The following is a 13,522-nucleotide window of genomic DNA, read 5'->3' as shown; positions in this document are numbered from 1 at the left end:
GCGACACAGATGACCCGCAGTCGGGGCAGGACACTCAACTTTTCGCTGCTAAGACGTCCCCGACAGAGGACTCGGCGGCGTTCAATGCATTAATAGAGAGAGCTGCAGCGAACCATGACGTTGAACTGCACTCAGACCCCGTGGATGCGGACTTCTTAGTCGACACCTTCTCGGTAGCCGAAAAACAAGTCAAAACACTACCGATGCTTAAAGGGGTGCTGAAGCATGCACAGGAGGTATTCAAGGAGCCCACCCGGGCGCGCGTGGTCAATCCTCGCATCGACAGGAAATATAAAGCGGCGCCCACGGATCCCACGTATCTTAAGGGACACTTGCCATTGGACTCCCTAGTGGTTTCCAACGCTCGAAAGAGGGCGAATTCACAGACTACTGGTGACGCTCCTCCCCCGGACAAAGAGTCCAAGATCTTTGAGGCATCAGGCAAACGCATTGCTGCACAGGCAGCGAACATCTGGAGGATCTCTAACACTCAAGCCCTGCTTGCACGTTATGATAGGGCCCATTATGACACGTTAGAGGCCATCCTACAACACTTGCCTGACCAATATAAGGAGGCGGGGGAGATGCTCATTCAGGAGGGTAAACTCATCACAAATGCATCCATCAAATGTGCCCTAGATGTGGCAGACACTGCCTCCAGAGCTATCAATACAAGTGTGTTACTTAGACGTCATGCCTGGCTTCGAATTTCTGGGTTCAAACCCGACATACAAACCACATTATTGGGGCAAACAGTAAATCCTGACCATCTGTTCGGCCCTGAAGTGGATGCCTCCCTAGAAAAGATGAAAAAAGATACTGAAACTGCCAAATCTATGGGGGCTTTGCAAAGTCAGCAGTTTCGGGGTAGTTCCTTTCGCCGCTCCAATTCCAGAGGCACCTCGAGGGGACAGGCATCCCAATCCACACAATACTACAAGGGTAACACCCAGTCCTCGTATAACAACAACAAGGGCAGGGGTGGCTACAGAGGCAACAATATCAAGGGCAGGGGACGTGGAAACAATGCATCCAGGTCCACCACCACCAACAAGCAGTGACGTCTTGTCACTTCCCCCCGATCACACGACACCTGTCGGGGGGAGACTCCAGCAGTTCCTGCCGGCGTGGAGATCCATCACCACGGACAGGTGGGTGAGGTCTTTTATCCAGTACGGGTACTGTCTAGAACTTACGTCCATCCCACCGGACATACCGCCAAGAAGCCGTGCTATGTCCACCGAGCACTTGACCTTGTTGCAGCAAGAAGTTCTGGTCATGCTGCAAAAAGGGGCAATAGAGCTCGTTCCATTGCAAGAACGGGGTACGGGGGTTTACTCCCTGTATTTTCTGATCCTCAAAAAGGACGGATCACTCAGGCCGATCCTGGACCTCAGGCCTCTGAACTGGTACATCAACTCGGAGCACTTCCATATGCTCACATTGCAGCAGGTGCTTCCCCTGCTTCAACAGGGGGACTTCCTAGCAACGCTGGATTTGAAGGATGCCTATTTTCATATTCCCCTGCATCCTTCCCACAGAAAGTATCTCAGATTCAAGATCTTAGACCAGCATTACCAGTTCAGAGTCCTGCCGTTCGGGGTCACCACGGCACGAGAGTGTTTACAAAGTGCCTAGCGACTGTGGCGGCGCATCTCCGTCGACAGCACGTCCATGTCTTTCCATACCTAGACGATTGGCTGATTCAGGCAAAGACGGAACAGCAGTGCGTAGACCACGTGTCACGCACCATTCACCTCCTGCACGATCTGGGATTCTCTCTGAACTACCCAAAGTCCCATCTCCAGCCCGCCCACGTGCGACAGTATCTGGGCGCGACAATCGACACTCTGGCAGCCACTGCGCAGCCGAATTCAGTGAGAATCGCCAGTATCCAGGCGCTGATCCAACGATTCAGACCCCAACACTCGCTTCCAGCGAGGGTGTTCATGCAGTTGATAGGCATGATGGCCTCCTGCATCTCCATTGTCCCGCACGCGAGACTACATATGCGTCCGCTTCAGGAATGCCTTGCACGTCAGTGGACTCAGGCTCATGGGCAACTGACAGACCTAGTGTTGGTGAGCGGTCGGGCGTACAACTCTCTGCATTGGTGGAATCCACAAAACCTTTGCAAGGGCCGACCATTCCAGGAGCCTGTCCCACAGATCATCCTGACGACGGACGCTTCTCTCCAGGGATGGGGAGCGCATGTACTCCACTACACTGTGCAGGGACTATGGACACTTCAGCAAAGAAAGATGCACATCAATGTGTTGGAACTGATGGCAATCTTCATGGCCTTAAAGGCGTTCAAAGTACATCTGTGCAACAAGGTCGTGTTGATCCGGACGGACAACATGACGGCCATGTACTACATCTAGAAGCAGGGAGGTACACACTCTCCACAGCTGTCTCATCTGGCTCAGAGCATGTGGAAGTGGGCCATTCAGAGGAACATCTTCCTCATGGCAGAGCATCTCCCGGGCAAGGACAATCAAATGGCGGATCTGCTCAGCAGACACAGCCATCAGATGCACGAGTGGGAGATACATCCATCAGTACTCCAACCGTACTTCCAAAAGTGGGGTCATCCAGAGATAGACCTGTTCGCCACAAAAGAGAACGCAAAATGCCAAAGCTTCGCCGCCAGGTTCCCACACCCGCAATCACAGGGCAATGCGATGTGGATGAACTGGTCAGGCAGATTTGCGTACGCTTTTCCCCCAGCACCTCTGATACCGCTGGTGGCACGCAAACTCAGGCAGCACTCGATGACTCTCATCCTGGTTGCTCCAACGTGGGCTCGCCAACCATGGTACACCACGTTTCTGGAACTCTCCGTGGTACCGCATCAAAGGCTTCATCTCACTCCCAGCCTTCTGACGCAGAGCCATGGCGACATTCAGCACCCAGATCCGCAACAGCTCAACCTGGCGATCTGGCTCCTGAAGTCCTAGAGTTTGGCTACCTCAATCTTCCTCCCGATTGCATGGACATCATTCGGGAGGCAAGGAAGCCCACTACTAGAGCTTGTTATGCGGCTAAATGGAAGAGGTTTGTCATCTACTGTGTGGACCACAGCATTGACCCGCTGGATGCTTCCATTCAAAACATCATATGTTACCTTTTTCACCTGTATCGATGTAACCTAGCGTACTCTTCCATCCGCATTCACCTGTCTGCTATGGCAGCATACCTCCAGAATAGGCAGCACCTGTCGCTCTTTAAGGTCCCTGCTATCAAGGCCTTTCTGGAAGGACTCAAAAGGGTCATTCCACCAAGGACTCCACCAGCTCCAGAATGGAACCTCAATGTGGTTCTTACAAGGCTGATGGGTCCTCCCTTTGAGCCACTGCACTCTTGTGAGCTACAGTTTTTGACTTGGAAGGTTGCGTTCTTAGTAGCGATTACATCGCTACGGAGGGTAAGCGAGCTGCAGGCGCTCACCATCCAAGAACCTTTCTTCCAGATACATGCTAACAGGGTGGTGCTCCGCACTAACCCTAAGTTCTTACCCAAAGTGGTCTCACAGTTCCACATGAACCAAACAATTGAATTGCCAGTGTTTTTCCAAAACCCGGAGACGCTGGCGGAGCGTATGCTCCACACTCTTGATGTGAAAAGGGCCTTGATGTACTATGTGGACAGGACAAAAGATTTCCGCAAAACCAAACAACTCTTTGTTGCTTTTGCCACACAACACAAGGGAAATGCAATCTCCAAAGCGGGGATTGCTAGATGGATAGTAAAGTGCATTCAGATCTGTTATGCTAAAGCTAAGCGCACTCTCACTATCCCACCAAGGGCCCACTCCACTAGGAAGTTAGGGGCCTCTATGGCTTTCCTAGGTAACATTCCCTTAGAAGATATCTGTAGAGCAGCCACATGGTCTACCACACATACTTCCACTAAGCACTACTGTGTAGACGTGCATTCCAAACAGCAGGCAGCTGTTGGTCAGGCTGTTCTAAAAACGCTTTTTCAGACTGCTGCAGCTGGCACGGGCGGCCGCCGTTAATGGAGGGACTGCTATGTATTCTATGCACAGATATGAATTCAGCAGCCCACATGCCTCGAACTGCAAATGCTACTTACCAGTATGCATCTGTTCTTGGCATGTAGGGCTGCTGACATTCATATCGCCCACCCTCCTCCCCGGCGCCTGTAGCAGCTGCAGTATTTATTCATATACACATATGCTCATAGCATGGTCATCACTCACTTTCTTCACTCCATCTCTGCCAATGGCTAAAAACAATCTGGGGATGGAGGCGATGCCCATGCGCACTGTAGTCCAGGGGAGGAGCCACCTATCTCGTGATACTTCGAAGACTCTTCCTGGCGGACTATGCACAGATATGAATGTCAGCAGCCCTACATGCCAAGAACAGATGCATACTGGTAAGTAGCATTTGCATTCCTAGCCTTAAGGGCCTTTCAGAAGGGTCTTTACGAAAAAGGGTGCTGATTCAAACAGACAATACAACCACAATGTTTTATATCAACAAACAAGAAGGAACACAATCAGTAACACTGTCAACCCTAGCCCAGGAGCTATGGAGATGGGCTATCCCAAGGAACATAGACCTATTAGCAATCCATCTTCCAGGAAAGGACAATGTAGAGGCAGACAGACTGAGCAGACAAACATCAGCATACTACAAATGGGAGATGAATCAATCAGAAATTCAAAAAATCTTTAACAAATGGGGTACTCCGCAAATCGGCCTATATGCAACACCCCAAAATGCCAACACTTCGCATTCAGACAACCATGTGCACAGTCCCTAGGTAATGCGCTATGAATAGACTGGTCAGGGACATTTGCTTATGCTTTTCCCCCCCGATACCACTGCTACACAGGGTGCTCAACAAGTTCAGGACCAGCCGAATGACACTAATCCTCACAGCACCACAGTGGGCCAGGCATACCTGGTTCACACTAATAATGGAAATGTCGCAAGACAACGCACAAACTCCCCAACAGGAAGGACCTTCTAACTCTGCAAAACGGAAAGGTTCTACACCCAAAACCAAAAAGCCTAAGCCTGGCGGCATGGCTCCTGAGGACTTAGAATTTTCCCACCGCAAACTACCAGAGAGCACAATGGCAGTACTCAGAGAGGCAAGAAGGCCTTAAACAAGAAAGTGTTACACAGCAAAATGGAAACGCTTTTCACTTTGGTGCCATGGGGAAAAACTTGCAAGGAAGATCACAAGGAAGTCTACAGTACTAAAATATTTGACATATTTGCTACAGGAGAAACTAAGCTACGCATCTATAAGGCTACACTTGGCAGCAATCGTAGCTTACTTGAGAGGAGAAACAGGGAAAAGTTTCTTCACATCACTAGTGGTCAAGAGTTTCGTTGAAGGAGCAAAGAAGATAGCACCTCCAAAGAGGATGCCACCACCCATAAGGAACCTCAACGTGATACTCGCTCAACCGATGAAGGCGCCATTCGTACCAATACACAAGGCAACTTTAGACATGCTCATGCTAAAGACAGCGTTTTTAGTGGCAATACCATCACTACATAGAGTAAGTGAATTGTAGGCTCTAACGCTACAAGAGCCCTACTTCCAAATACATAATGACAGAATCGTCATGAGAACAGATCCACACTTTATGCCAAATGTTGTGTCTAAGTTCCATATTAACCAAACAATACAAATATCAAGTGTTTTCCAAAACCCAAAGACACAAGCAGAAAGAGCATTGCACACCCTAGACGCCAGAAGGGCGGTCATGTACTACATTGAGAGAACAATAAATGCAGAAACACAAAGCAATTCTATGTTTCATTTGCAGACAGTTTTCAGGGACGACCAGTCACAAAGAATCCCCTTGCAAAATGGATCGCACAAGCCATACAGTTGTGTCACAAACAGTCAGGTCAAACCTTGCAAGGAGCATCGCATGCTCACTCAAGGAAAAAGGGAGCAAAAGTGGCTTTCCTAGCAAATACATCAATTCAGGACACTTGCCAAGCAGCAACCTGGTCTTCAGTGCACACGTTCATAAAGCACTAATGTGTGGGCATTCAGCTGAACAAAGAAACACAAATAGGACAAAGGGTCTTACAGCATCTATTTACAAATCAAAGTTAGTCTTCCACCAAGCCACCACTGGACTTGCAAACCGCTATAAAGTCTATGCACAGCAAAGTTAATCCAGAAAAAATTCACGCTACAAAACGTATAGTTTTTTACATGTCGGTGTAGTTTTGCAGCTTGAAGACTTTTCTGGAATCACTGGTGAACCAACCCACCTCTGCCAAGAAGATGACACAGGAGGAATAAGCAAATACATTTTTTTTCTTTGAATCCGAAGATGGCGACCAAAGGTGGGAGCTTCCGGAGGAAGCACATCAACGGCACAGAAAGACACCAAATGGTGGTATGTCGACGCCCACCAGGCCACAAACAAAAAAAGATTAAATGCTACAATTCCAGACCCAACCACTAGATGGCGGAATAATGCACAGCATAGTGAATCCAGAAAAGTCTTCCAGCTGCAAAACATACACCGACAGGTAAGAAACTATACTTTACCTCTTAACTATTCTTTCAGTAGCCTGAAGTTCTGCCAGTTCACATGCAAGTTCTACCTCCCTAGATACGGGCAGATGCTTTTCTTTACTAACATTGTCTTCTATCACGATGCACCTGCACATATGGTCTGCCCTGCTTTCCTTCACTCCACTTAATATTTACTCATCTGTTCAAGGCAGGGGTTCTGGGTGGAGGTGGGTCTCGCATGGAGTCTTTGTCCTGGTGCATCGTGGGTTTCTGGGAGGATTTAAGATACATCAAAACCAAAATGTAAACTTCAAATGAATTCAACTTGCAATGTTTGTGGCCAACTCTAGGTACCAGGAATTGTGTACACGTTAAGTAACATTTTTCCTTACTGCACCTGCTGCCAGTCTTGAGCTGGAATGTTATTTGAAAAAGAAAAAAAGTTTTTTTTTTTTATTCCATCAGAGATCTACACAGTGAGGATCAGTAGATGAGCAATACGGAGTTCACTCTGCTAGTCTGCAGTATATTGGCAACTACCTACAGGGCACCTGCCTGGCTGCTTGTTTTTCCATTCATTTATTTCAGAATACCGAGCAACCTGCGCAGCATGTACTCATGGTGCCACTGTATCAGGACTGTGTAGAGAAAGTGGCAGGAGGGTCAGATTTTCACCGAAGACGTGGGCAAGAACTGGGGCAGAAATGAATCAGTGGTTGGTGTGATGGGGCCGACAAGAATACGTACCATCACTAAACCCTCTTGCCCAAGTCACTGAATCGTGGGGGATAAATGCATAGAAGAACCATGCACTGGACTGTAGACAGGCTGCTCCCACTGATAGTTTGTAGAGTTGCAGACGGATTCTCATTATTTATTATTTATTTAGAAGTTTTCTATAGCGCTAACAAGACCCGAAGGTAGCAGAGCGCTTTACAATAGAGGGAATGAAAAGAGAACAACATGACACAAATCCAATAAAGCGATCAGCGAGCGACAATTTGGAATGCGGAAAAGTTCGGACAGTAGGACTTCTTGGTAGCAGGATTCAATGTTACTGCATGGGTTCAGGGGACGCTTGCTGATCCAGGTTACCCGCAACCAAGGGAACGGATCAGGCACAAGGATTTGAGTTGGCTCTTGAATTCTGAATAGGACGGTATAGTTCTGATGTTCGGGGGGATGGCGTTCCATATTTTGGGAGCATTTCCTGAGAACGAGCAGTCCGCAGTTCGCTTCTTTCTGGTTTTTGGTAGGATGAGCAGCAAGGAGTTGGAGCTTCTCAAGCTTCTGGCTTGGCCTGCTTTTTTGAGCTTGTTTGCCAAATATTCCGGTTTGCCGGTGTGGAGGGCCTTGTGGGTGAGGCAGGCCGTTCTGAAGGTGCTCCGCATTTCCACAGGGAGCCATTCGAGTTCTTTGAGTGCCGGGGAGATGTGGTCAGATTTTTTGCAGCCTGTGATCATTCTCGCTGCCGCATGAAGTGTTATTTTTAGAGGGGCCAGGTGCGATTTGGGGATGCCTGTTAGGATTGAGTTCCCATAGTCCAGTCTTGATAGAACTAGAGATTGCGTGGCTAGTTTGAGGTCCTTGTTGGGAATGTAAGGTTTGATTTTGTTCAGAAGTCTGAGGTTGAGAAATGCGCTTTTCGCCGAGTTCTTGATGTGGTTTGTCAGGGTTAGTTTGGGGTCTAGGGTGAAGCCCAGGGATTTAACGGAGTCGGCTAGCGTGAGGTTGCCTTTGAGAGCATCGATCGATTTTAGCCACTCGGTGATTTGAGGGTTGTCTTCTTTGTTTGAGATGAGGAGTGTTTCTGTCTTGTCGGGGTTGAGTTTCAGGTGATTCTTTGTCAGCCAGTCTTGAACTTCATTTAGGACATCGTTAAGTCTGTGGATGTCTTTAAGAGAAGAGGTTTCCAGGTAAATCTGCGTGTCATCCGCGTAGAGTTGGAAGTGGATGTTGGCGTTCCTGAGTAATTTGGCGAGCGGTTCCATGTAGATGTTAAAGAGCTGAGGAGAGAGCACTGATCCTTGCGGGACACCCTTGGTGACCTGCTGGGTTTCGGAGGTGAAGTTCTTCATTTTTATTGTTTGCGTACGGTTATGTAGGAAGGAGGAGAACCACTTGAGAACTACATCGCCGAGGCCGGCTCTTTCTTGCAGGGTCATGATGAGGAGCTTGTGGTCCACCGTGTCGAACGCTGCGGAGAGATCAAGGAGTATGAGGAGGCAGCACTTGTCAGCGTCAAGAGAACCATGAATGTCATCTATGATGTTCAGCATCGCGGTTTCTGTGCTGCGGCCTTGTCTAAAGCCGGATTGGAGGGGGTCCAGGAGGTTGATGTGGTCCAGATGTTGCGTCAGTTGCAGGAGTACGCAGCGTTCAAGTGTTTTTGAAAGCAAAGGGAGGTTGGATATCGGTCTAAAATTGTTCAAGTCACTTGAGTCAAGACCGGGTTTTTTCAGCAGAGGAGTGACTTGCCCCATTTTTAGACAATCGGGGACCACTCCGCTTTGTAAAGAGCTGTTTATGATTCTTCCCCAGATGGGTGCTAAGGTAAGCTTCATTTTTTTGATTAGAGAGGGGGGAAAAGGATCTGAGACGTGTGCTGATGGTTTGGAGGTCGAGATCAGCGAGATTATCTCAGTTTCCTGGACGGGGCGAAAGCTTAGCCAGGGGGAAGGAAAGGAGTTGGTTGGGATTGCCAAAGGGAAGGCCGGGTTACTCTTCTGGAGGTGCGGGTTGTTGATGTCTAGAGACAGTTCGATTTTTAAGACCTTATCGTTGAAGAAGTTGGCGAAGTTATCACAGAGTTCTTTGGATGCCTGCAGGGTTGAGGGCCGGGGTTTGGATGTTTGTTGTCTGATTATGTTGTAGAGCTCTTTGGGTCTGTTTTTGGATTTGACCAGTGCCTCACGGAAGAAGCTGGATTTTTTGTTTTTGATATGGTTGTTGTACTTCCTGCGGGCAGATTTTAGTTGGAGGCGGAGAATGGCGGTAGGGTTGTTTCTCCACTTTCTTTCTTTGGCTCTCAAGTTTCTTCTTTCTGTGTTGAGGTCCGCAGTGAACCAGGTTCTGGATGGAGTGGCTCTGCTTCTTTTGAGCTTTAGAGGAGCAAGATTGTCGAGTATGGAGACTAACCCCGCGTTGTAGTGGTCGACGAGATCATTGGTCGAGAGGTGCAGTGTGTTATTTGGAAGAAGTGAGCTTAGCTGACCTTCCAGGATATCTTGGGGTACTTGGGAGAGGTTTCTTGACCATTTGGGGGGGTCTTGCGTAGGTTTAAGCGAGATGATGGGGTGATTGATATGAAATAGGATCATGTGGTGATCTGACCAATCAACGGGTAGTATGTGGTTGACCGTGATAGAATTCTTTTGGGCAATGATGGCATCCAGTGTGGCTCCTTTGTAATGAGTCTCCTCGGTACAGTGTTGGGTGAGGTTGTTATCATCAAGGAGGCTAGATAGCGATCTGATTAGAGGATTGTGGGTCTCATTCCATCGGAGGTTCAGATCACCAAGAATTAGGATTTTGGAATCGCCAAGTGCGTCTTGAGCAATCAGGTTTGATAGTTGTTCTCCAAACTCATTATTTCTGCCCGGGGGGTGATAGAGTAGGTGGCACAGTAGAGAGTCGTTGTCTTTTGTCTTGATGACGGTGGATAGACATTCAAACGAGTTGTACTCGAAGGAGGAGGTTTCTGTGATGCTCCAGCTATCCTTGTGGATGATAGCGACCCCACCTCCTCGTTGTTGTTTGATCCTGTCTTTGGAGATGAGGGAGAAACCGGGTGGAACCAGCATATCTAGGCAGGGGGGGGGATGTCTTATTAAGCCAGGTCTCCGTGAGGAACGCAACGTCAATGTCATGAGTGAGGATGGCTTCAGCTAAGTCTGTTGCATGTAGTGAGGCCGATCTGCAATTGATTAGGAGGCAGTTGGTGAATTTCTCCTGATTGCTGGTGGTTCTATCTTTAGTCTCTCTGGGTATAGCGGTGAGGACTGGTAGTCTCTGTTGTTTGACGATGGGTAGAACTTTCCGGTGACCTGTGATAACTTGGATTTTGGATTTAGGTGAATCAGCAATGGGGGAGTCGTAGGTGGCGGCTAGTAAGTCTGCTTCCCTGTCTGACATGGGAGCTTCTGATCTAAGCGGCCTGGAGGTTAGGTGTTTTGGGCCCGCTGAAGTGGGAGAAGAGATGGAGAACACGGGTCTGGTGCAGGGGGCTCTTGTTTCGGGTTTTTTTGAATCGGAACACTGGACCTTGGGGAGGGGATCGAGAGGCTGGGCACTGAGGGCTTTTAAGGGCCCTTGGGAGATGATGGTATTGGCGTGCAGGGGGGTCTGGGGAGAGTGTTTATGGGGGTTACAGGCTATACCGAGGTTCGAGAGGATTTCTGATAAACCTAGGGTGATAGTGTCGACCTGATTTTCCAGGGTTGCGAGCCGTTTTGTTATGGACTCAAGGGAGGGGATGTGGGCAACCGGGGTGGGGCCAAGTGTGGTAGGATTCGCGAGGGAGGGTTGGGCGATAGGGGTCAGTGAGAGGGACGAAGGGGGGTTCGGGGGGGCGGGAAGATGATTAGACAAAGGGGAGGTAGGGAGGAAGACAGGAGGAGGTTTGGGCATAGATGAATTGAGGATTGTAGGGAGATTCGCGGGGATGCGGCTCGTTGGCAGAAGGCCGACTGTTGGCGTGGGGGTGGTTGTCGTAGGAGGCTGTCGGAGACTGAGGCTGGGTGAGGTAGTTGGAGGAAGGGATAGAGGGAGGGGATTGAGTGTCCTGCTGATGTTGGGTGGCTGTGTGTAGGGGTGTGGTATGGCTGGGTGGGGGGGGGGCCTGTCGGGCTGGATAGGGATCGCAGAAGGGCGTATCAGGGTCTTCTCTGTTAGTTGTGGTCGTGGTCAGAGGCGGCGTTGGGGCGAGGTTAGAGGGGGTTGGGAGGGCTGCCCTAAGTGTGGGAAATATGGAGTCGAAAGCTTCCAGGTTCTCGTTATTGGCTTGGATGAGGACCGTGCCATTGGTGATGATGGTCACGGTTATGAAGCCTCTACCAGCTGATCTGAACGGGAGAATCGCGGTTAGTATGCAGTTGTGGAGAGTGGAGGTTGTTTTGGCGATAAGCATCCGCGATCTAATCGTGGAGACCCAGTATTCCGGTCTTTCAGTGTGGAATATTAAGTCCATCTTCGTAGGTCCATTGGAGGCCGAGTGGTAGATGTCAGTGATTAGGGTTTCTTTATGATTGCGAATGAGTTTCTGCTTGAAAGTGCGTCACAATTTAGTAGAGAGGAGTGGGGGGAAAATGATGGTGAAGGAGTTCCGGCTGTGAGGTTTAAGGTGGGCAAGAGGGACTGGAGGAGGAGGTGGGGGCTGGTCCCGGGCCATCGTGGGTGAGGTGGAGGGGGGAGCCTGATTAGGTAGCGGAGTGGCGCTAGGATGGCCCGGAGGGCAAGCGACCGGCTGACGGGGCGGCTCAGTTGAACACGTGATTAGAAATCATTTCCTACTCTCTTCCTTCTCCTTGTTTGGTACTTTTTTTTTTTTTTTTTTTTTTCTGTTGAAGTGTCCCAGTTGTAAGATCTCAGGATTTGGACACACTGACGATGGGGCATGTGCCCCTGTAACTCCTTGTGCGTCCCGTAACTTCCAGTACCTAACGGGGTGGAAAGAGGTGATTCCGGTGGAGGCTCTAGTCAGGCGACGTCCTCTTTGGCCGCCATTTTAAAGTCAGGCATGGGGCTGGCGGAGGCAGGAGACAATGGGCTCTGATGAGGAGGCTTAGGTAGGGTAGTGGGTGAGTGTGGGTGGTTAAGCAGGGAAGATTAAAGAAACAAAAAATGTCATGTACATTCAAACTACTCTGTGCAGTAAAGCATATGGCTGAAGCACCTGAAGCCTTAACTGAGTAGTAGAACAAAGATTTCTACTTCTTTCTTTGGGTGAGGATGATTCACCAAGTTGAGATGGGCTAGAGGTCCAGAGTGGTGGCGAAAGTACAGTGGATAAAATACATCCAGCACAAAACATATGAATTAAGACAGCAGTTATGAGAAGATTGGTGGGATGGATTGGTGGGAACAGGGCTGCAGTGGTACCCGATCACTACCAGCCACTACAACATTGGAAAGTTGAACACAACAAAGAAACTGTTAATAGTTTTAAATTCAATGTGGTTTAGGTCTTGGCCCTATTGTAAAGATCCTGAACGACGAACTCCAATAGATGCCCCTTGGTGATATTAAAGTACTCCTAAGCCAAAATGTAATAAGAGCTAGTGGAGTTGTGGGCAGACAAATCTTGCATTCACTTTGAATAGGAGTCCAGAGTACAGAGAACTTAACTGGATTATATTATCCTATAATATTTACAGTTTTGGTAACTGATCAGTTAAATCAGAAATGTTGATGTATGTGTGGTCACTGTTGCATTTTTCCATTCACATGCATATCCTTTTATTCAGCAGGGGATGGCTACTCCATGGCCTTGTCAATGCAGAATCGTTTTTCAGTGCCTATTGCTATTGCAAATCAGCAGGCGGCTGTGGCTGCCCGGATGGCCACCCTAGAGCATCTAAAGGAGAGGCTGGGATCAGGAGAGCCACCTGAGAAAAGGAAAGCACACATGACAGAAGATGAGCAGAGACTGATCCAGCAGGCTTTCCAGCATAACCTGCTTAATATGGCTCGGCAGATCCCGATGAAACTCAAGCTTAATGGCAAAGGTGAGACATTACCTTTGGTTACTGCTATTTCTCTTGGTAGCGAGGTGTTTTCTATGGTCACCCTCCCCTCCCCACCCACCCTGGAATCACTGGTGTCCGTTTTCTAACCCCCTGTAACAAGAGCATATTCAGTGTGCCAACCTGAATTAGAAATCCAGTTGAGCTGCAGCCCAGACCCAACTCACTGAGCAGGATTGCATAGGAATTGTTTCCTGGTAACAGTCAGTCTTGTAAGATGAGTTCAGGGACAATAGTGTAATTTCATACCCTAT

The 13,522-nt window shown here is 48.8% G+C and overlaps 1 protein-coding gene across 3 annotated transcripts in view; it reads left to right on the top strand.

Moving 5' to 3' along the window:
- Positions 1-13,522, top strand: part of ARID3B (AT-rich interaction domain 3B) — a 418,853-nt gene that overhangs the window by 306,369 nt on the left and 98,962 nt on the right. For 2 of the 3 annotated variants that reach the window (XM_086959348.1, XM_086959351.1), the window contains one exon: positions 12,990-13,250. In XM_086959348.1, coding sequence (XP_086815474.1) covers positions 12,990-13,250 — 261 coding nt within the window. The remainder of the gene's footprint in view (positions 1-12,989; positions 13,251-13,522) is intronic. The other variant, XM_086959349.1, reaches the window with a different exon arrangement.

Source organism: Lissotriton vulgaris, chromosome 2_2 (genome assembly GCF_964263255.1).
Source record: "Lissotriton vulgaris chromosome 2_2, aLisVul1.2, whole genome shotgun sequence".
Taxonomy (NCBI): domain Eukaryota; kingdom Metazoa; phylum Chordata; class Amphibia; order Caudata; family Salamandridae; genus Lissotriton; species Lissotriton vulgaris.
Note: the sequence above shows the minus strand (reverse complement) of the source record. Positions and strands in the feature narration are given on the sequence as shown.